General features: G+C 39.0%; 1 protein-coding gene and 1 long non-coding RNA gene across 2 annotated transcripts; both read left to right on the top strand.

The window, feature by feature from the left end:
• Nucleotides 1-12790: 12790 nt before the first annotated feature.
• On the top strand, nucleotides 12791-19289 carry LOC139126385 (protein D3-like). The gene is made up of 3 exons (XM_070692452.1): nucleotides 12791-13051; nucleotides 14306-14510; nucleotides 18329-19289. Exons 1-3 carry the CDS (start codon nucleotides 12938-12940, stop codon nucleotides 18568-18570), a joined length of 561 nt encoding a protein of 186 aa, XP_070548553.1. The 5' UTR covers nucleotides 12791-12937; the 3' UTR covers nucleotides 18571-19289.
• A 4267-nt stretch (nucleotides 19290-23556) lies between these two features.
• LOC139126412 (uncharacterized) lies at nucleotides 23557-24684 on the top strand. The gene is made up of 2 exons (XR_011550561.1): nucleotides 23557-24412; nucleotides 24613-24684. It is a non-coding gene; the product is annotated as an uncharacterized lncRNA (long non-coding RNA).
• Nucleotides 24685-24950: the final 266 nt, after the last annotated feature.

The raw sequence follows: 24950 nt of genomic DNA, 5'->3' as shown, positions 1-24950 counted from the left end.
AGTCAATTCCGTACCAAAAACAAAATTTGGACGTATATTTTTGGAGTAATTAAGAAAAACCTACTAATTTTGGACGTTTTTCAAGTCCAAATGTACAAAACGAAGACCCTGGCATATCTCTCGTAAAAATCGTCCATTTTTCGTCGGGATTATTTCAATTAGTTAAGGAGAGAGTTATTCACCCACAAATATATATCAAAAATGGCCATATGAAACATTAAACCTAAAATAGTTACGTTTATTTGAGAATGGGAATCAGAAACAAATGCCATCGGCTTACCGTATCTGTAAGGTCAAAAGTACAAAACGAAGACCCTTGATATCTCCGGTATTTAAGGATCATTCATTGTCGGTATTGGTTTATTTTGTGACGAATAGTGGGAGGAAGTCAATTCCGTGCCAAAAACAAAATTTGGACGTATATTTTTGGAGTAATTTAAGAAAAACCTACTAATTTTGGGCGTTTTTCAAGTCCAAATGTACAAAACGAAGACCCTGGCATATCTCTCGTAAAAATCGTCCATTTTTCGTCGGGATTATTTCATTTCGTCAAGGAGAGAGTTATTCATCCACAACTATATCAAAAATGGCTATATGAAACATTAAAACTTAAAATAGTTGCGCCTATTTGAGAATTACAATCCGAAACCAATACTAGCGGCTTGCCGTATCTGTCAAAGTCAAAAGTACAAATCAAAGAACTGTGATATCTCCGGTATTTAAGGGCCATATTTCGCCGTATTTCGGTTGAACTTCGTGTATTGTGTGTTTGAAATGTTAGCCGCCATCGTTATCAAGTCGCGCAGGCGAGTGTTTCAGTTTGATTCCGATGCGATGGTAATTTGGCGTGTATTATGTCTGGAACAGCGTAATTACTGCGTACTAAATACTATAACGTTCGATCCGTCCTTGCCGGTTAGAGTGCATCGTGCCTTTAATCCAAATTCAGGGGTCTTCGGTCTTCGGTCTTCGATCTTCGGTCTTCGGTCTTCGATCTTCGGTCTTCGTTTTGTATACCCCCGTCCTCATAGTCTAGTCGGACCGTTTCAATGAATCTTTTTGTGCCTGCTATGAGAGTATCTTTCTCATTTTTATAACATTGATCAATTGAACCAAAGTGATTTTAGCATGTAAACAATTTCAGTCACTATAGGCCTATACAATTCATCCATTTCTACAGACATCTATAACAGAATATCACATGTATTGCCGACCGTTCATCAGCAATCATATATGAGTTCAAACAGAACAATAGAATACTAGCGTTTCCTATCTTCTTCCATTGTCAAACACGACGAAATCTCTTCCACAGTCATTTTTCATTGGTATCACAGAGACAACAATTTTCAGCTAGCAAAATGGTAATATCTTATCCGCCATTTTTGAGGCCGATCCAAGTTTTTGTGTCACAATTGTTGGTCACATGTTTTGGTCCACAGAAGTTCGTTCATTCAAAGTGTCATCAAATGACGCCATTTCAATAGCTAACACGATGATACAAATGCGACATATTGTACTTGCTCCAGAATTCATGTACCGAAAGTAAGAAAAAAGCATGTGTGAGCGTCTCTGCAACACTGTGACAATGGCAGAATGCTCCTCGGAGACAAATGTTCGAGCCCAAAAATCATTTTCACAACTTTTCCGATCTATACCACTTGTTGGCGCTCCTTTTATTTACTGTATTGTTGTAACAAAAACTTCCACTTTCTTAATTTTGCGAAACCTGGAAATTGTATTTTTCCACATACAAGTAAAAGAGATGGCGGCCATTTTAATTTTCAAAAGTCGGTAAATGTTGGGTAATTCATTTCTCTTAGCTGATACCCGAATTTGCAAGGTGACTCCTGAATTTTATTTGCAAATTAGTAAGAGAATGATTGAAAGTTTCATTGATCAAAGTTTGAGCAAACGTACAGGTCTTTCACTTTCGACGTACATACAACATTTGCGTAGTTTGCGCCTCGAAATTGAAAGACAAACTTTAAATACTTCCCTTGTGAAATCAAGATTAAAAATAGGGGGAAACCGCAATATTTGGTTCTAGAAAAGCAATTATCAAACATTTACCAACTCATGAAATTTTTCATTTTCGAAAAATTAAGACACTGAAATTGTTTCTTACTGCAACGCTTCAAAATGAAGATTAGCACTCACAAGGTATTGTAAAGGTTTGAGATCGAAATACAGTGGAATTTGATTGAGTGTCCGGTTTGCCTTGCAGAGCTCTACGAGTCTACATGTTGCTTATCATTAGAAAAGTAAACATTTGCAACAACTTGAGTCTTCGTGTTGAGTCTTGGTGTTAGATTACAGCGCGCGGCAAACGTTTCCCATACACTGTCTCGTCACGATCACTGCAGTCGTTTCAGCATGTCACTCACAACAAGCATAACACTGCACTACATGCACATCACCAGTTTCTTTTAGGTGTTTACTTTAAATTGGGAACTTTATGAAGAAACAAGTAAATTCGTTTTTCTTTAAAAAAAACTTTTCTTCTCCTCTCGATGTCAGCCACCACGACAACAGTTCCTTCAACATGCAGTCTGTAGCATTGCGAGTGCAGTCTACTCTATCAACAAGTTTGACACGATACAACACTGAATATTGTCAACCAGAAAATGCAAACACTCCTAAATGAAACTTTAATCCCGCTTTCTCTTTTGTCTCAGCTAAATGAAACTTTCTCAATTGACACTTCTCTGAGCTACAAAATAGACTTGAAGAAAAGTTTTGATTTTGCACAGGCAAGTGCAATTCAATCAACACGGCACATTTTGTGCCATAGAATACACACCCAGTGTTTCTGAAATAATTCACCGTATTTTGGCACTTAATTTCCCGGACGGCATCATACACGGCAACGGGTTAGCATGGAGGGGACGATGATATCTCTCTGCCTTCAAAATATTCTTTACCTTGCTGAAAAAATACAATGTTTCACTGTAATAAAACGCCGAGAATCAGTCCGGTTGATGTTGAGGACTTTCCTCGAGATATAGATCCAACACTCGAAAAATATGCCAGTGAGTTTTGTCTGAGTTGTATTTCCCAAATCAAAGTACACAAATAGCTGAAAGAAAACTTTGATGATGTGCTATAGCTATAGTGCGGTGTCAAGCTTGTTGTGCATGAGTGGCATGCTGAAACGACTGTCATGATTGTAGACGAGACAGTGTCTGGGAAACGTTCGCCGCGTGCGCTGTAATCTAACACAAAATACTCAATTTGTTGCAAATGTTTACTTTTCTAATGATAAGCAACATGTAGACTTGTCGAGCTCTGCAAGGCAAAACGGACACTCGATCAAATTCCACTGTATCTGTCACCGAGTCGAGGCGCATATAACCTTAATTATTGATAACACTGGGGCCGGGAGATAACAATATCGAGAACTGTATATTACAATAATAATTAGTAAAACACTGCAAGACTGGCTGAAATTTCTGTGAGATGACCAAAGTTTACTCAGTAAGCTTATAATTAAGATAGTTGTGTTTAGGCCCTACAAAAAGTTTTGTTAAAAAAAGGTGTATGACGAAATTGGAGTGTAGAACACTAAGCTTATATGACGTTGCCATCTTGTCGTAAATATCAAGAGTGGTGCCATGGCTTGATGTGTCAGCTAAAATTCAGGGCAAATTGTCACTACTGATCCTGGCTGGCACCTAAACTCACTAGCTCGAGGTACGACTACAACACTTTCATGCCCCGGCACACACACACACACACACACACACACACACACACACACACACACGCACGCACGCACACACACACTCTCTCTCTCTCTCTCTCTCTCTCCTCTCTCTCTCTCTCTCTCTCTCTCTCTCTCTCTCGTGCCTCCATTTTTGAGCCAGTTTGCTTTCGCCTGAGTAAATAATTGCGTATAAGTATACAACTTAGAAAGAAAAGCAGATGAGTTTACATTTGCAGATAACACGGCCATTTCGTCTTCACCATCCAATTATCCCAAATTTGTTCCGATCGTATTTTTTGTAATCTAAGGGAAAACTAATACTTTCACCTTCCAGTAAATCTTTAAGACGATTTCAAAATTCAGGAATCACCTCTCAAATTCGATTTATCTGCGTTCCAACCAAGGAGAGTGTTCTAAAAAGAGTCAGTCCAACTACAACCATAGAAGCAACACGCAGAGTGCGGGAACACATCAGGATCATGGCATAGATAATTTTATAAAGGAGGCAATTCAACCAGTACTCTTTGTCTTCTAACGATCTTTATTTGAAATATACCGACGTTTCGGCAACACACAAGTTGCTTTCTTCAGGGTAAAAGCTGACAAATAAAAGTGAGCACATACAAAAGTAAAAATCAGGCTGGTAAAGGTAAACTGAGGATGAAATCGAAATCAAATGAAAATTACAATACTTATGAAAACTGGAACTACAGTGAGCGATAAAACCAAAACTACAATCATTATAAAACGAAATTAAAAACCAGTTGTGATTTAAAAACATTGAAAAACACTAGGACTAATCAGTAAGCTCTCTGAAACAAGAATGGTGGTTGAAACAAAGCCTCTTACAAGGAAATGAAACTGACCTGGATGCGGAGAGTAGGGCTATACCAGCGGAATTGGAGGGTCGGAATGAACAAGTTCTTGGCGGAGGGACTCTATAGATGGAAAGAAATAGTCTAAGTAGTTGGAAAAAGGGAAGAGTTGAAAACGCGGAAATGTTCTGAGACTGGGGTGGGTTTACGACTGTGGATTGTGTATATGTGTTCGTAAATTCGTCTTTTGAGTTCCCTTTTCGTTTCCACAATGTATTGTTTTGAACATTTTTGGCAGGTGATAATGTAAATGAGGTTCCGGGTGTTGCATGAGATTTTGCCGATGTTGTTATGGGTTTTATCCGTAGTGGGGCTGGTGATTGTGTTGGTTTCTTAATGAATTGCATTGGTTGCAGTTGCCGCAGCGTTTAATTTCACCTGTTGTGGGCTGATGTGGTTGTTTTTTGAGATCTGCTCTTACGAGAATTTTTCTTAGATTTGTGGGTTGTCTGAAGGCTGCGATCGGTATTTCCGAATTGGCTGAAGTCTGTTTATTTCTGTGTCGTCGGAGATGAAACCCCAGTGTCTGCAAATAATGTTATAAATCTTAGGAAGAGTAGGGTTGAAGGTGGTGACAAAGGAGATTAACTTGTTTTGGGGCTTATCAGCGGATTTGGTGGTAAGTAAGTGGTTTCTTTCTATGTTTCTGGCTTTTTCAATACAAGTTTTGACTGTTTGGGATTTGTAGCCTCGTTTTGAAAAATGATGTATCATTTCTTTGGTTGCTTTGTCATAAGTTGAAGTGTCTGAACAGATACGTCGATAACGGAGAGTTTTGCTCCAAATGATTGAATTGAAAGGGTGTTTAGGATGGCAGGATGTTGGCCAGAGATAAGGATGTTTATCTGTGGGTTTACTACAGATCGAATGATGTTAGAAGCCTAAAAAGCACGGCACACACTTTGGATTACTTTTAATGCCATGTCTGTAACGAGACAAATGATATAGAAATAAGGTTTTTTTATGATTTCCTTTGCAAAGTTGATGAAATTTTGACTTTTTACGTCAAAATCTGACCAAAATTTCCAGCCGCTGGTGGCGCCTTATAAGGCCCGGCGTATAACAGGCAGGTGGCCGTCGGAAAACACACGGAGGGTAGAAACATTCGGCATACGATCTCCGAAGTATACGGGTTGCTTTTCAATATAAGAATCATTTTTTTTTTACAAAAAGGATATCGTTAATGACTTTATATCGAATTTATAGTATTTAATCGATGGAAAATAGCGTTTGAGTGATCAAATTAGAGAGTATGAGAATTGTTAATACAGCTGACAGAGCTATTCAATATCAATCCTACAAAGCTACACTTACTTGATTTTGGGTATCTTTATTTTGTCTTTTCGACTAAAATTTGGGCTACTTAACATTTCATTTTATACCATCATCAGCTTTACATCAGCTTTAAAAGCCTGTTCAGGTGCAATGCGGTCGCAGAAGTTTTTGTGGGATGTCCCTTGAAAGTAAATGTTTATTGGCAATGAATGAACAAAAGTTAAATTTTGCGGAACTTAGAGTCGCTGAGCCGACGCTGTTCTCACATGCTGATTCAGGAAGCTCTTTTGATCTTTGTTTTACAAGTACACATCTGTGAATAACACAGTTTTTGGAATGAGATATGCCACAGTTGTAGCATTGCAATGTAGTGGGCGTTATCGCGAGTGAACAGCTTTTACCCCGCACATGCGCAGATGCCCTTGTTTTCATACAAATCGGCAAAGACAGTTTACGTTCGTATAGGCTCATCCAGACAGGGCAGGGTTGTTTTTCATAAAAAAGGAATACTACTGCGTAATAAAAACTTGCTGAACTGACTTTACAAAATCAGCAACTCGGAACCAAGTCTCGATTTTAGTTATATTTAAAATTTAACTACCGTTCATTCATTCGGCTTCTAGCTTTTTAACTTTTGGTTGATCCATGCATGGAGGTAGAAAGAATTTCTATCTCCATGATACATCATGTATAGCTAATGATGCATGTACATGAATAGAATTCAGTTACACATATCATCAATCTTGCAAAGCCTTGCGTATATTTTATATTTATTTTCTCACACAAAAACTTTAATTTCAATGATAAAAAACTATTTTGGAACACCTCGCTCACGTGAGTCTCACCTACTGACGTCATTCCGTGGTCGAGAATAGAGCTTTAGTATAGCATCAAAATAAATATTCAGGATGGACAGCATAATTTTATAGACATGAGTTTTTAGCTTCTAAGGACCTCCCGGTCGGCAGTGAGGATACTGGGGGTTTTGTTTATCAGGGACTCAAAGGTAAAACGCATTGGATAGAGTTTGGATGAGATCATGTGAGTTAGTTATTTTGTTCCTGGGTGAGGTCACAGGGTGAGGTCACAGGGTGAGGTCACAGGATGAGGTCACAGGGTGAGGTCACAGGATGAGGTCACAGGGTGAGGTCACAGGATGAGGTCACAGACGTTTTCGGAGGTGATCATGCCAGAAAATCCCGAGAGAGTTTGACCGGTTGACCTCGCTGTTAATTGTATGCAGGAAATTACAATAACAATGCTTGGTCGAATGACGCAGTGCCTTGAGGGTGGGATCGCCAGTGGTATAGGGGGAGGAGTACCTTCCCGATGGTGATAAGTGGTGCGGATTACCGTCGCCTAGGTGACTGGCGTTGCAAATACCTGGACTGAACCCACGCGTGGACTGAACCATTTGGGTTTTTTTGGGTGTCGATGGTACTTTGACAATAAAAGTAAAGATGCACAGATATCGAGTTTATTGTCTTGTTTATGAGCGGCCAGTATTTCCAACAGCATGAATTACGTGCATTTGCCCTAGAAGAAATAAATAATTTCGAATAAAACATCGCGAATATAACCACATTCCTTAAGCTCGACGTACCCAAAAGAACCATGAAATCGCCCAACTTTCGATTGAAGAGATGAATTTTGCCAAACCGCGTATACAGAAAAAGTGGCAGATGACTTTATTTTTAGAATCATAGATAGTATAGCGAGATGTAAAAAATGTGAAAGAGGCTCCCCATCTAACTATCCTAAATGTTTTTGTGTCGAGTTTGTGTTTGATTCGTTTCGAAAATGTGTTCCTACATTCTTATCCGATTGTGTGTGTTAATAAAAATGTTTGTTTCGCTTTGGATATTTGTAGAGAAGTTTGGATTAGTGTGTACGGTAATGTTTTGTTTGTGTGGGGAAAGCTTATGGCGAGACGCAGCCGGACCTATGTTGTTACAAAAGTTGATAGAGTCGCCCTTTGACGCTTGAATTCGAAACCCGGGTGTGGTTTCTCATCAGTCGCGGTGTAGATTCTTTCCTTAGTTTGTGTCTGTGAAAATTTATTTTAATGCATTTTAGTGGTCTTGCTTTTCGATTAGCGAGGCAAGTATATTAATTTTTGGTCACGTTGTGAGTCCGTTTGGTGGTTCGGTTTGTTTGTTCATGGAGGTAGTAGAGACCTACTACCTCCATGGTTTGTTCTATGTTTCTTTACTTCGGTAAATTTTGCTTTGACTGGTGTGTCTTTTAGATTTTTGCGGAGGTTTGTGAATTTTTAGGCAATAAGTACCACTGGGGGTACGGATTTTATGTTTATTGGATCAAGATACTCACAAGTATCCTGGTTGATGTGCTTGTTCTCGTACATTTTGATTCATAGTTCGTTTACTTTGTTTACTGTTTGTTCTGGCTTGTTGTGTATAATACTGAGTGTTGCGTAATTGCCTTTCGCATTCGAGTACGTAATCGTTTGTGTTGACAATGACGAAAACCCGACCCTTGTCGAGGGTTTTTTTCCCCGAAATTTGTCTATTGTTTGCAAGCTGGTTTATCCACAGGGTACAGGGAACAGTCCCCTGGGGTGGGGAGGAAGGTGTTTTTTGTGCAACGGTTTACCTTATTTGATTTTATTAATTTTGACTATGATATTTCAAATAAAGAGTTCAACTCTACACCGTCTGACTGCTTTATTATTACCGACAAGTCCTTATCTCCTCTCCAACTTGTGTATACACCTCTGTAATTGCTCCGACAACATTGCCAACTTGCTAATCCGCTGTCCGTATCAGCGGATTAAGTGATTGAGTCAACACCACAGCCGTCCCACACGCATTAAAATAAGGCTTACTACGTGTGTGACGGCTGTGATGTTGACTTATTAAGCTAATCCGCTGATACGCTCAGTCATTAACAAGTTGGAAATGTTTGCGCAGCAATTAGAGTGGTATGTGCACTGGTTGAAGAGGAGATAAGGAATTGTAGGCATTGGAAACACAGTCAGACAGTTTGGAGTCGAAAGCAAGTTGGCAATGTTGTCGGAGCAATTACAGAGGTGTATACACAAGTTGGAGAGGAGATAAGGACTTGTCGGTAATAATAAAGCAGTCAGACGGTGTGAGTTGAACTTTTTATTTGAAATATCACAGTCAAAATTAATAAAATCAAATAAGGTAAACCGTTGCACAAAAAACACCTTCCTCCCCACCCCAGGGGACTGTCCCCTGTACCCTATGGTTTATCGCGATTCTTTTAGCACGCGACATGTTTTGTTTCCTTGTTTGAAAGGGTATCTCTAGAAGTGCGAGTTTAGCAGCTTCAGATAGCTTTCAAGTTTTTGGTGTTTGTTGTTTGTGGAGCCCAATTTGACTTTTCTTTGAATTTGTGTTGTTGCGATTGTTTGTGTCTCATGATGTAGCGTAGTCACATTTTACGACTTTATTTGTTGAAATCCTGAGGTGGTTTTATTCTGTTTGGTTTTGTTGGCGTCCGAATTAATTTTAAGGCCTTTGCCTAGTACTATTTTTCGGAGTTTCATAGTTTGAGCGATGATAGGTGGTTGTTGAATTTCATGTTGTTGTCGGCTTTTCTTTGGAAATAGCTGATTTATTTCCACGGCCATTTTTTCTGTCACGTTATTTTTATGTGTACGGTTTTTGTTATTTCTTTTAAGTGTTTGTGTGTTCTATGTCATTTTATGGGTTTTTTTTGGTAGTTCTCTTTTTGGAGTGTTTGGTGGCCCTGAAAAGGGCCGCTTGGTATGGGTTTTTGTTAGCGCTTGGCGCGTTTGTTTTGGCGATGAGCCTATAGCTTTTTTATGCTTCTTTTCGCCGATTCGATGTGCTTGGTAAGTGGGTGTTTGCCGCCTTCTTGTCACTGTGTGTGCGTACATGGACAGTCTGCATAGCCCTTGAATGTGGTCTCGATTTTGATCAAACCATGGAGGTACCTCCATGATCAAACTTACAATTTAGGAGTATATATCAAAACTGATAAATGATTTATGTTTTCACATGGGTTCACAAAAAGTTTCGCCCCGGTGTTCATTTTTGGCCCAGGAATTCCATCTACCCACCCTTTACAGAGTAGTAAGCTTATGGGGCAAGTAAACATGGATGCGCCGGTGCGATTCAACGATCAACCTGTATATCGCATCGAAAGTCAACAATTTTACGGCACGGACTATGATTTTATAAGTTTATACACAGTCCCTCGTGGATAGAGAGACTGTGGTTTACATAAAATTATAAGGCGCGGGGTATTATATATTGACTGATTACTGTAGCTATAGATAGGCTACATTCAGGACGGGCAGCGACGGGCAGTAATTAGTAGGCAAAACCACGGTCCCTCCACAGAGGGACCGTGGCAAAACAGGTGGTTTTCACCGTGGGCAGAACTCGGTGCAATGATACTGAACATTAATAGTAAGCCTGTCACCTTGAAGGTAATGCTGTAGGTGAAACAAGTAAGCTTACTTCAAACGCACGATGGTACAAACATTCCTACCTCCATGGTACAAACAACACCATAAGTGAAACGTACACATAGAAATACACGCGTTCCTACGTTGTGCCCACCCGGGCCACGCGATTAAAATATGACTGATACTGCTGGATAGTGTTAATTGGGTCGGTAAACAGTCAATTAATAGTTTAATTGACTACCTGGGTGATTGGCAGGTCGTGTCCAACGACGCATATGCAAAGCAGGCCAAAAGACAAAAGCCTCCAAAGATATTGACAGCTGGCCCGAGGTCACCATGAATACGTAATGACGCTTCACTACGCAGAAACTGCGTAGTCAAGCCCTTCTTAAAGCCATTTCTGGCGATCCCTGGGATCGCCTTTGTTCTGGTCTGTAAGAGGATTATGGAGGTGTGATAGCCTTTTGTTTTCCATTGAAATTATAATCTTGTTGGTAAATTTTCTGATGAGACAATCTGGTACCAACGAATGCCTTTAACCGGTCAAACTCTCTCGGCATTTTCCCTCAAGTGAGATATTCAAAAGTGGCATGGCACAGCCGTAAACAAAAACAGTTTTATAGATTGGATTTGCAGATATCACGGAACACGTTTATCAGACTTGCAGGACGTGCCTTGGAGTGAGAATAATAATAATAAGGATTTGATTACCTACAATATTGCATTTTTTCTTACTTCTATGAACACCAATGATTACATCGGCCCTGACAATTCTCTTCAGATTATTTTGACTACCCAGACCTTGTAATGAACACTTCACTGACATATCAAATCAAGTATACTTACCCATTTATTTTTCAGCTCATATTATGATCATATATGACAGTCTTCGCAGATTTGATTTGTTCTTGCTTGGTGAGCATTTTTAATTTCAGCATCGGATCAGTAAAGTATCTTAAAAAGTGGTGCACTTATCATTTTCACCTTCACATTAATGCATTACATAAGGGGCCGTAGATAATTAAAACACGCTCATTGTAAACGCAATTTTTGCGTTTAGTGGAGAGGGGTTTGGCTGTATTTCGATTACCGTGCCCCAAAATCGCACTACATGTTTTTTTTTTTATATCGCAACATCTCGCTACACGTTTTTATGTATTGCAATATATCGCTCTATATTGTTTGGAGTGTACCAGGCCAGTGTAATACCGGCTCAACACCAGCATTCCTTCGACATACACATGGTTCTGCGTACGAGTAAAATAACTTAACAATAATATCAATTCATTTCATTCTATTTGATGCGTCATTATATCGAGTTGACGCTGAACAAAGATTGGTTTTAAAGGGGTAGGGGTGGTGGTGGCGTATGCGTGATTTCATGACGACATAATAACCGAGTGTAGGAATGCTGATACAGAATGAGGCTTGGTTGGATTTTCGCTCTTCCAAACTTTCGTTTAAGGGAGGGTAGGGGGTTGAGGTCAAACGCACTTATTTGCGTTTACAGTGCACATATTCAATATTGTCCACGGCCCCTTAGAAGATCTGTTGGTAGCACTAGTAAATAGTTTTTTGTTATTCAGTGTATTAGACTTTGTCTCTCATCATATGCATGATAATATGCATGATAATATTGTGTCTCTTTGTTTTTGTTTTTTTTGTTTTGTTTTGCCCATTATTACAAATGATTAGGATTACCTACGTCAACAGAACTTGAGTGGATTACGTCATCACTTCCTACGCTGTCTTTGTTTGACGATGTCACATGATCTGTTGTCGTTTGGCAGTCCGATTTTTAACTCGTCGATTATCATTTCCGAGGGCAATTTTTGCGCTTTTCATTATAGACTTGATGTTCAATACGAACATTTCTTCCATGTTGTATTGTTGCTCTTGTTTCTATCAATACTGCCGTCTGATATGCATATATTTTGGGCAAAAAAGATACAAAATTGTACTGAACAAAGTAGACTCTGCAATGGAAATAGCAGACGACGGCATGCAGCCAACTTCGCATAGGCGCTGCTGTGCTGATAAAATTCACCTGAAATCAATATTCTGATTGTCGTTTGCTTTACCATCATAGCTTTGTACGGCTGTTCAAACCAAAAATTAACATTTTAGTATTTCAAGTTTTCACCACTTTGTTTTATCAACCGGATATCAAAGCAAAATTCTCTAGTTGTGAGTCGGGTGTGTGAGTCAGCACGTCTTTTTCCCAATCTCTGCAAAACGTTACGCTTACGAAACGCGCAAGCGACAACTCTTCGTTGCGTTCTCGCTACGGGTGCAATCTTAACCTCCCTATTATTCCTACATCCGCGGTTCAATTTGTTGACAAGAAATATCTGTACTTTCATGTCCAGTCATGCAAGAGTGCATGTCATATATGAATAGGCAAAGGACAATGGTGTCTGTGCTTGGCTAACTATGCCCGTTATACCTTATGTAATATCGGATTTCTTTACATTGCAATAAGAATAGATATACATACCAATGTCATTGAATATAGAAGATCACATCTGCCCTCAGAAGACACTGCCTTCTCGGTTCTCCAGTTGTGCTTGGTGCCCCTTCTATCACGAGCAAGATTAAAGTCTAGAATTCTGTATCTATAACCCAAACTCATCTATTGCTTTAATTCTCTGTGAGCCTTAAACCATGGAAAAGTACCGTGTAGTTCCGGATGCAATTGGCTTTGTTCCAGATGATGTTGTCAACATCGAATTCGGCAAAAATATCGTGAATATGGGTACTGTAATCACCCCAACACAGGTATGTGGTTTACGAAAGGTTGTACACATAACTTCTGTCGTTTTGGGAAACAATATATCTGTCACCTGTAGCATGTTAAATGTATTAAGAAGATCTTCTGTTATACCATGCTGGTGCGTTTGTTGTTGACTTTGTCACAGCTAATCTTGCGATAATTTGGTGACAGCGTCCACAGATTAGTAATTATCTTGCTTGCTTTGGCGCATTAGCTGATTAGACAATCAAACGCATCAGATAATAGACGCAACAGAGTGACAAAACTTCGCGTAGGATTGTCAAAGGACAAATACGTGGCACAGGTAAGGACAAAGAGAAATCTTTACAAAACCAGTGCTAACATAAGACTAAGACACCAAGCGTTGAGAGTGTTTATCTTTATTGGCAATACATATCATAGTCAAACGTTTTGAAATAAAATAAACAATCAGCACTTGGATAAACCTGTGCTGAGATGTTTCTTTCTACCTCCATGCTGAGACTAAAACACCTCTATCCCTCCCCCACCTCGGGGACGAACATGTAGGCAATCCCCTATGATTTAACTGTACATCTAATTTCAACAAGGGGGCATTCCCAACTTTAGCGAAACCTGTCAAGAATTAGACACTTTAACTCTGATGGCAAAGTTGATTGCAAGATATACCTTTATTGAATTGCAATGAAAGCATTGTAATGGGATTATCAAGACTTGTATTGAGATTATTGTGAAATGACTTCAGGAAACGAAAGGGCTGATAGTAACTCTCCGAATAATTTTGTATAATGAAACTAATCTTCATGATTAGACTGACATACTTGGAAATCAAGCGAACCTTCCCCGCCCAGCTCGCTCTTTGTGGTGTGTGAAAAGCAGTGTGGCGTTTCACCATACCCGTTGCAGTTTTCAATTTTAGACAGGCCCCTAACCCGTCCCCCACCCCAGCCCAGGATTTGCCGGCCACAATAACTGAATGCTTCATCACAACATGGCATTTGATTAATAAATATTCATCACTATGAGCTACCATTAACGCACATACATACAAATGTACCTACTCTCTGCTTTGGCAGCAGTTTACACTACTTTGTTTCCATTAGTGTCCTAGCGCTCTATCTATGGCTAATAATTCATTCCTTCGACACACGTAGGTGAAAATCTTACAATCGGATTTGGAATACCACAGCTCCCCGACTTTGCATTGACACTTCCATCTGCAATTAACTTTTTATTGGTAACTAAATGCCCAGTCTGTTTCGTTGCTTTCGCTTTGCCAGGTTCACAACCAACGTCCATCCGCGATATCTTGGCCAGTAAAATCAAGCAGACTGTACACATTGTTGATGACAGACATATGGCCAATTGAAAAGATACCCGAGGACCCATTTCACCACTGGCTTGTCGTAAACATTCCTGGATGCGAGATAGAGAAAGGAGACACGTTGATAGACTATCTTGGTATTGCGCCCGTCAAAGGATATGGTAAGTAATATTCATGTATAAATAGCTCGTCTTGAAATTGAGTTCAGTTATGAAATTCAGTAGTTCATGAACTTCAAAATGCAGATACGAACTCGACTCCCTTTCTGATCACTTTCAAAGTAAGGTCGAAAGTTGTCTTCAACCTGATCGTTTAGCAGGCGCTCTTGGTGTCCATTTCCCAACATAAAATGAATTCCTTACAATGTTTTCCTAAACAAAACCTGGCAAAACAATGTTCCGAATGCATTCCAAAATCTGATCTGTGTTCATCATAAACTTGGAAAAATTGAAGTTTCATTTGGATTTCTGGAAGTTTGATACGATTGATAATTATCAACGTGTTTAGTGTTCCTTAAAGGGTTTCAAATGTGACTACAAAGAGATTGAATGACGGATTGATGGATGGATGAATAAATAGATGGATGGGTGGATGGATGAATGGATGGATGGATGGATGGATGGATGGATGGATGGATGGATGGATGGATGGATGGATGGATAGGTGGCTGGATGGGTAGATGGATGGTGGATAGATGGATAGATGGATGGATAGGGAGCTGGCTGGCTAGCTGGGTGGATGGATGGATGGATGAATGGATGGATGGATGGATGGATGGATGGATGGATGGATGGATGGATGGGTAGGTGGCTGGCTAGATGGATGGATGGGTTGGTGGATGGGTTGTTAGATGGCTGGCTGGCTGGATGGATGGGTTGGTGGGTGGATGGATGGATGAATGGATGGATGGCTCTTTGTTTATTGTTTGTTTGTTTGACATGTATTACTTTCCAGTGCATTCGTAATGATGTTCGCATCGTTGTTTATATTATCATTAATAATTAATAATTAATAATGCTTGAACACTATTGGAACTAATTTGGGATAATTGGATGGTGAAGTGATGTCTGTTAAATTGCAAATATAAGCTCATCTGCTTTTTTTTTAAGTCATATACATGTTTTTTATGAGTAATTTGTAATGCTGATACACTCAGCTATAACACTTTTGAGAAATTTGCAAAATATGAAGATCCAATTATCCCAAATTAGTTCCAATCGTGTTAACTAGGTAATTTTATTTATTCATTTATTTGCTATTGCCATAAGCTTTTTAATGGCATTCTCCCGACAGTATCTTGCATCGCTGAAATAAAGTTTACGTTTATCATTTGTAGACCTATCCTAATCCATTCATTACATAAGCTTACCTTTTGATAAAATGCACCCGTCATTTATCTGTGCTTATACTACTTTTGTCTCGTGCCCATTGTTTGAACTCGACTATCCTGCCCCATGATAGGGGGGGGGGGGGGCTTTTCAGAGTCACGACCTCGATATGTCTATTTTCACTGAGCTAGGGGGTCCTTTAGGGCCATGACCCCAAAGTGGTCTATCCTGCCCCATGTACTACTGCTTACCTTTTGATAAAATGGACCGCCATTTATCTGTGCTTATACTACTCTTTGTCTCGTGCCCATTGTTTGAACTCGACTGCTTAGTTTACATAGCCTACAGTTTATCAAAGAAGCATATAAGGTAATTATGCATTAATACACGTTTAACCGCAGTTGATGGGTATTGTTTAAACAAAAGAAGTGTACAAATAACTGGTAAACAGGTACTCTTTTAGACAAAGAAGCTGTACGCTGCTGGTAAACCAATACAAAAGAAAAGTCCGCAAACGGTTAACCAATACAATAGAAAACAATTACATATTCATTATGGTAACAGCTGAGTTCACTTACATAATATGAAAAATGCACATAAGAAACACATGTGACGAAAGTATTTTCCGACTACAAAATTTTAGAATATCTCAAAATTTTACTTCAAATTTCACATCACCTTTCACGATATTCATTGTAACAAACGAGTCGGCTGATTTAGTGTCAATTTTGGTGGTAGATTGTTTATCGTTTGAGTCTGGTGCTGTCGTACGTCTTTCAGTTCAGCACTTACAATAATACCTTGGCTGGACGATGTATCGGTATACTCAGATTTCATCAACTTCAGTTTTGGAGGCTGCAAGGCATCCGACACAGATTCAATTAGATCATCACTGGTCCGTTCGTAGTTTCGTATTGCCGAGCTCCTATGGCCTGTCCGTTCAGCGATCAGTTGCTCGTCAAAATTGTTGTAAAATAGAGTGGTGGCCTGAGTGACCTGTCAACAAAGAAAACGATTTATTAGAAGACAAATTTCCCATTTTTATAACGACATGATATTGATATGATATTTTACCAGACTGAAACCCCAAAAGTGTCCGCTATCCTAGTAAACCTCCTCGTACTCATACTATAACTAGCATGAAATATCACTTTAAACAGTGGGAAGTTCATGCACTGTGATTTTTACCTCTAGTAGAGAATTTCTCGTCTCGTGTCTGATATATTCAACTCATCTTTGCGTCGAAACATGATAATCTTACCGAGTAGAGACTAATAAAGACAGACCATACCAGTCCACTGCACTGAACTAATTGCGATTGAATACTTAGAAGAAAGCTAAATACATCCCCCCCCCCCATGATGCAGCTTTTCCTATGTGTGTGTGTGTCTTGGTTTTGTTAGGTCTCAGCTTCGTTGGCAGAGCGACAAACAAACCATACGAGTGGAAGCCCGGGTAAAGTGATTTTTAGTCATTGTGACAATACCAATTCTGCAAATAAGCAATTTACATAACATTATATTACCATTCCCTGTCCGTCGCATTTTAATTCGTCCAGCTGAATCACGTGACTAGCCATAAATACAAGTCAGTAATCGTTTTTTCACATGCCCGTGAACATAAACAATAATGTGAACACCGTAACTTTACATATAAAACGTAAATTGTGATTTGTACAAAGATCATAATCAACAACAAAACAAACTGAAGCACTTGTGGTCCAGGTTTAGTATCTTTTCCCCCAATTTCTCCCGGTTTGCAATTTTTTTACAGCCTACGTGACAGTACGTCTGGGTCCCGTTGTCTTTCGCGTGGGAAATTTTCAGATTTTCTAAATTTTGATGGTTTTCTTGGACTCGTTGATAATGCAGACTCTGTCTTGACCATTAAGGTGTATTTATGGGCGTTGGCGAGAGGAAAGCTAAAATAAACAGGCTCGGCAAGCCTCGCCCGTTAATTTTTTGCCTTCCTTGCCTTCCGCCCTTGCCTATAAATAAACAATAATGGTCCGTTATTTCTATGATATACCAAATATTTCACCTGATAAAGAAATCGACAACGACTTCAGAACATATCTCATCACGTGATAGTCATATTTAATATTAAATGTTATCAGATGAATCGTTTGTGATTACAGTGTTTTCCTTATAAAGTTGGTCCTCAATGCTTTAACCTTGATTACCATACTAGGGGGTCTAGCTGCATCGGTGGTTACGCCCTATGACCACATTCATGCCAGCTCTAAATTGATGCCATCAGTTGATGGCGCTCTGATTTGATGAAATTCATCTGGATCCAAAGATTGATCATTCAGTCATCACTTTCTATCATTTATACATAAACAAAAATATTCAATACATGTACTAGAATTTATTATTCACATGGTCAAATCCGAGAACCTCTCATCAAAATGTATGGTAACTGGTTCTTCATCTTCGTGCGGTTTTCTTTGCAGGAAATGATTTATTGTTGGCAGATAATTATGATTAGTTTTTTTTCAAAAGCTGGTAACGAAAGTATGCAGATGCCAATTGTCTAACGTACATTGATGTTTATACCAGACAAACAAATAGCAAGCTGTGCATGTCATTATTTCTCTGATTCTTTGATGTTCTTGATTATTACAAGTTTCCTTTCTTCGCCTGTTGTAGGTTACCATCGTTATGTTTTCCTTGTGTATGAACAATCCGAGCGGATCAAACACAATGAAGAGTATATCAGCAGCACATGCCCAGATGGCAGAGAGGGTGAAAGTATAGCGGATATCGCCAAGAAGTACAACCTAGGAAAGCCAATGGCAGCCAATTTTCTCTTGTCAGAGTATGATGAGTTCTGTGGACGTCATTGTCCGTATGGTTGGTTTGGAACCTGTTCAGTAGTATGCCGACTTTAAGAGAGTGATTCCAGCAAATCTACTCGTTCTATGATTACGGCGGCTGTGTAGATGAAAATTGACCAACAAAACACTAGATGTTTGGTACACATAGTCATTCAAACTTAATATGAAATAATGCGGTCTTTTTTATTGGAAATGCGCTTGTGTCGCGTTTGAGAAGTATAACTCACCCGGAGCCAAGTTGTAGTCGGAAAATAGAGTACTTGGCAGAATGACGTAAATTTACCTATCAGACTAGTTTCAAAACATAAATTCAACTTGAGGTATAATCTTGTATTAGAATCAGTTACCGAGATTTACCGTAGCGCTAGTGCAACTCCCCAACAGTCGTTGAACCAAGGTAACAAACAAAGTTTCCATGGTCACGACTACTCAACCCTTGGATAGAAATCACCCACATTCCAGTTCTCAGCATACGCCATCATATCATAGTAATTTATGGTGGTTTTAGAACTTTTTAAAGGATTATGAACTTATATTACTAGAAACTGCTACATTTTCTGTATTTTCGCAGATATATAAGTTGGTATTTTACTTTGTATTTTCAGTTTGGATATAACAGTATATTACAGGAACTGGACCTTTAAGTATTTTGTGTCAGAAGATGCCAAAATGCTTACATACGTATTTTAAGCGTATTTTGATTGTAATACACTACCTTTGCTACTGAGGTCATTCACTTTGACGTCATGATTCTGCATAAAGGTCAATAATCAGGTTCAGACTTGTTAATTATATATATATATATATATATATATATATATATATATATATATATATATATATATATATATATATATATATATATATATATATATATATAATGTATACAATGTGCCCTCCCGGTTATCACCATAATGGCTTTATGGCAACCTCTGAACTTGGGCACAGAGAGTACGGTTACACATTGTTGAGGATTGAAAATATGGACTCACCAGAGTGCTCTAACGGCAATACGTACCATGAGCGAAGCATAGTGCCAACAGTGAACGCCCCTTATATTACGCAAGAGGCTGCCCAAACAATCTCAGAGTGCTCTAACTACTATTAAAGCAGTGAGCGAAATACACAAAATGTATACAATGTGCCCTCCCGGTTATCACCATAATGGCTTTACGGCAACCTCTGAACTTGGGCACAGAGAGTATATATATAATATTTTATTGCTTGCTTGTGAAAAGTGTGATACAAAAATAAGTTCAAAATTTTCTCCAATAAAGATAAAGTAATACAGTATAATAATAGTAGCTAATTATGTGCGATGGCGATATGTACTGTGCGAAATCTAGCAAGTAATTGTTCTGGTGTTAATGGTCTTGGCCGTTGGTGACGAATACGTCATTATCAGGGACAGACACTTATGACGAGTTTGTTTTGTGGGGGAAAATTGTCAATAGTTTACCTGATAGACTTCTATGTATTATGATTGATATTTTGAGTGAAGGACTATATCAGCCATATCTTGCCTTCCTACACTGTAAAGTTAAGTGTTAAAGGATAGAACACCAATTAAACGTCTTTTTGTAACACTTTTGAACGCGTCTAGACGTTCAGAAATTTCACACTACGTGTTCAACCAACGTTCAATTTTTGAACAAACGTGTGCAGATTTTGAACGCTACGTGTTCATCAGACATTATATTGAACACCATGGTGTTCCATATCTGAACACACGTTGCACATGAAATGTGTTCAAAAAATTGAACGCATTTACGCGTTCAAAGGGCTGTAACACTTTTTGAACGCATGGACGCCGTTCAACGATAAGTGTGTTAAAGGCTAGAACACATGATGCGCGCTTGTTGAACACCGTTAATTTTGGGCGTTCAGGGGGTGTTCAAGCCTTGAATTAACATTACAGACCACTGATATTCAGTAAAATTATTTTATTCTAAAAATACACAAAGCATTTCTAGAGTAAAAAACAATAATTTACTGTAAAATGGACAAATAAACATTGCCAAATTGTATGTAAAGTTTGTCAGAGGAAAATACCAACGGTGTTAACACCCTTCTATCAAAAACATAAAAAATATGAACAAAGTAATGACAAAACAGGTTTTACTTAAATATTGTGGATTACGTTTTAAGGTTCATACTTGTTTAAAATGTACAAAAAATCATCTGAAAAAGCTCAAAATTTAGCTTGCTTATTTTGTTGAAACACGTATATGTATGGAATGCATACGTCATTGTTGTAAGATGGTTTCTTAAAGACATTTCCTCTTGTATAGACAATTGCCTGGGGACCTGTAATCCAAATATTAAAGGATTCGTACAGGCTGTTTTGAAGAAAAACCTTGGGATGTACAAATTTTAGGACAATGCTACACATCCACCTATTTAGCTAACAGCAAAGCTATAAACCAGTTGCTAAGAACAAGAGACGTGTTGAGTTACAATACAAAATTCTCTAAGGTTTGGTAGCATGCTATGATCAACTAAATTTTATAAGGGCATAAGCTTCCAAAGATGTGAAGTCTCCTTTATCAGATGCAAGGGGGAATGACAAATTGAAGCAGAAAGTGACAGAAAATTCAGAGTGAAAATTTCAGAAAATTCAGTAATTCAGAGTGGACATTTTTACTCTGAATTTTCCGTCGCTTTCAGCTTTAATTTTTCATTCCACCCTTTCATCTGATAAAGGAAACTACACGCCTGTGAAAGCTTATTCTCCGGCAACATTTAGTTGATCATAGCATGCTACCAAAGCTTATATTAATTTAGAAAAAAAAATACAGAAACTTATGAAAATTCAGTTACTGACCCTAGAAGTTTAAATCTACATTAGAGATGAACTGAGGTTATCAAGCTTGTTTCAAGACAGCTACCTGTACACTCATCTTTTTCATTATCTGTACCACCAGCTTCTGTAACAACTCTTCAATTTTTCAGTTAAATCCAACTTTTTACATCCTGAAAATAATGCAACAATAGGTAATATGGCGAGATGAGACTTTAAATGAAAGACAAATGGCTGATTAGGTTAAGGAAAAGGGGAGACTACGTTGTCAACCTTTATCAATCCGTTTATCTTTAGAAGTATCTTTATGCGTTTTTGATATGCATTGATAGCGAGAGTTTCAATGGAACGCACTCGTTCGGACATCACGCAGTCACGATGGAAGCCACACGGGTGTCGAATGCAAGTACGTTCGTCGGACCGCATGCCTGTTCAATTTCCTGTCTCGATGCTAGAACTTTATGCATGTGCATCGCTTACACTTGACCACGGACCGTGACTTGACACAACATTCAGTTTGTTCACTTATCATACATGCTATGCCTGTATTGCCATTCTTCTATTGTTCAGACGGTACTGATATGAGCCCATATTTTAACTAGTGAAAATACGAATTATATTTTCAGTGTAACCGAACTACTTACAGCGACGCGGACGCGTGACCTTCGCTGTATGCATGACCTTCGTTGGTATATGTACATATAAAACAGCTGAGCGAATAAGACAAATGACAATCCGAAACGTCATTATGATTATGGTCAAAATTCTGTTGTTTGCAGTCACTTCATGGGCATTGCCCTTAGGCACAAGTACAGTTGTACCAAAAACATACAAACAAACGTATTGAAAATTTGTATAATTTGCCGACACCTGTCAATTCACGGCCGGTTCCGTGGCGGTGCACGGTGCAGTGTTTTCGTGTCGTCTACGCTGCTGAATATTTACACCATGGAAGTATCATTACACGTAAAGATATCGGTTGACAGAGCATCATGATAGAATCGGTTTACGACAAGTTTCCTGTTGATGAGCTTAAAGTATCTGGACGGTGAATTACATCGTTTACAGTCGTAAATGAGCCACGAAAATCCAACCGCGACAGACAAGGTTGAAGGTGCACATGATATTTCCGATTTGTACCTGTCAGTTCACAGGTCATGATCGTGTCTGGTGGCACCGATGCGGTGCGGGTTTCAGATACAATGTACCATCTAGGAAAGTCCAAACTTTCGCTTCGGTTGTTTAAAGGAAGTTTAGTTCTATTTAGGCAAGCCAGGAAGGAAAATATACGAGCAGAAGACGGAAATACCTTTGAAATGTACTTTTATTCGTACAGCAACAAAATCACGAACGAGTTAGGGACGATTCAGAATTTACTTCCAGGGGGGGTGGAGGATTTTCGGGGGGGGGCCACCCATTTTTCCCAAGAAAATTTAGGGGGGGGGGCAGACAAAAATACCACAATCTTTTAGGGGGGGCCAAGGAAAAAAATCATCAATTCAATATTTGCCCAGAATTTCTGATCTCTACAAAAGAGAACCATAGATGCTGCCTGTTTGACAGATAAACTCAACGTGTTTAGTTAAACTCCTTTAGCTGCCAAATTCGGTAATATTCACAGTGGTTTGTTTTATGCATCTACTGCAGTATCTTGTTCTCCTCCCTGAAGCGTCATGAAATGTCCAGTATTTAGCATGTCAACACAAACCATACAGTAAACAGTCGGGGTTGTTTTTGTTGAAAAGAGATCTCGAATCAAGTCCAGGCTAGAATTCATTTATCAACAATAACAATGGAGTTTGTTAAATCAACAAGTCACTCTCAGTCTCTGGTTGTACATTGACTCCTTTTATTTCTAAAGCCGACGTTTCGAACCCACACGGGGGTTCTTCTTCAGGGCACTAAACAAATGAAAGAAAACATATTCAAAGCGTAAATACAAAGATAACAAAGCTATTTGTGAAAGCCGTACAGAAGTGGTAAAAATGAATACAGTATAGTGGTTGCTAAATTAATGGATACAATATGCAATATAATAGTTGCAAAAAATAAAGAAGATGAACTGATAAGGAAATACACTATTTACAGTGGTGAAACTTACATTGTAGGAGCGTAGAGCCGGTAGTGTGTGGCTCAGACTCTAGGTGGAACAGAGTGTGAAGGAGAGGGCTCCCTAGTAGCTAATACAATGGTGAAAATGGATATGGAGTTAGGGGGTCACCAGTCTCTTTTGTTGATACCATAAGGGTGGAGGGTATTAAGTTTGGATATGATTTTCAGTTCGAGTGATTTTCTTATTTTATCTTGTTTCGAGTAAACTTTGCAAATACCGATGAAAGTGAAATGATTGATGCTGTGATCCGGGCTATTGAAATGTTGGGCGATTAGGGTGGGTTTATTTGAACGTATGCTGTACAGGTGTTCATAGATTCTTTTCCGGAGTTCGCGTTTTGTTTCTCCAACATACAGAAGGTGACATTTGGAGCATTGTATTGTGTAGATGACATTCCGGGTGCTGCATGATAATTGGCCGGTTATTTTGTATGAGTTACCAGTGGTGTGGTTGATGATGACATCATGGTCCTGAATTAACATAAATTTGCATTGATTGCATTGTGTGCATGGCTGGCATTTTCCTGGGGTTGGGGTGTTAATAGTGGTGTGCAATTTTGATCTCACAAGTGTTTTTCTGAGATTAGGCGGTTGGCGATAGGCTACAACGGGAACAGTTGGGAAGGCTTCTTTTGTTATTTTGTTTGACTGAATGATGGGCCAATGTTTTCTGATGATGTTCGATATTTTTGGTAGCGCTGGGTTGTAAGTGGTGATGAATGGTATGCGATTTGGGCCGGTTTTTGTAGGCTTGGAACATGTGATGAGATCTGGGCGTTTTATGTTTTTGGCTTCTTTAATGGCGGTGTTGATTATATCCAAACTTAATACCCTCCACCCTTATGGTATCAACAAAAGAGACTGGTGACCCCCTAACTCCATATCCATTTTCACCATTGTATTAGCTACTAGGGAGCCCTCTCCTTCACACTCTGTTCCACCTAGAGTTTGAGCCACACACTACCGGCTCTACGCTCCTACAATGTAAGTTTCACCACTGTAAATAGTGTATTTCCTTATCAGTTCATCTTCTTTATTTTTTGCAACTATTATATTGCATATTGTATCCATTAATTTAGCAACCACTATACTGTATTCATTTTTACCACTTCTGTACGGCTTTCACAAATAGCTTTGTTATCTTTGTATTTACGCTTTGAATATGTTTTCTTTCATTTGTTTAGTGCCCTGAAGAAGAACCCCCGTGTGGGTTCGAAACGTCGGCTTTAGAAATAAAAGGAGTCAATGTACAACCAGAGACTGAGAGTGACTTGTTGATTTAACAAACTCGATTATGACCTATTCAAGTCCAAGTCTCCAGACCCGCTGGTGTTGCTATACCCTGGTTGGACTGATACTGGTATTCCAAGCAAACTCATCTGATATACTTCCAGCGAAGTCCCCTGCATCCTTACAGGATCCCATGGTACTTACACCAAAAATGAATGAAACACAGTGGTTCTACTACAACAAGCTTAAACGACTAGAACAAAGACGTATACATCTGGTAAGCCACATCAAT

Source organism: Ptychodera flava, assembly GCF_041260155.1.
Source record: "Ptychodera flava strain L36383 chromosome 3 unlocalized genomic scaffold, AS_Pfla_20210202 Scaffold_27__1_contigs__length_13241970_pilon, whole genome shotgun sequence".
NCBI lineage: Eukaryota > Metazoa > Hemichordata > Enteropneusta > Ptychoderidae > Ptychodera > Ptychodera flava.
The sequence above is the reverse complement of the archived record's forward strand: the minus strand, read 5'-3'. Positions and strand labels throughout refer to the sequence as shown.

What these genes read in the sequence shown, in the direction of transcription:
- LOC139126385 (XM_070692452.1), top strand. Translation starts at nt 12,938, where the DNA reads ATGGAAAAGTACCGTGTAGTTCCGGATGCAATTGGCTTTGTTCCAGAT. An exon ending in CTGTAATCACCCCAACACAG is followed by an intron (nt 13,052 to 14,305) that starts GTATGTGGTTTA and finishes TCGCTTTGCCAG; the next exon opens with GTTCACAACCAACGTCCATC. An exon ending in TGCGCCCGTCAAAGGATATG is followed by an intron (nt 14,511 to 18,328) that starts GTAAGTAATATT and finishes CGCCTGTTGTAG; the next exon opens with GTTACCATCGTTATGTTTTC.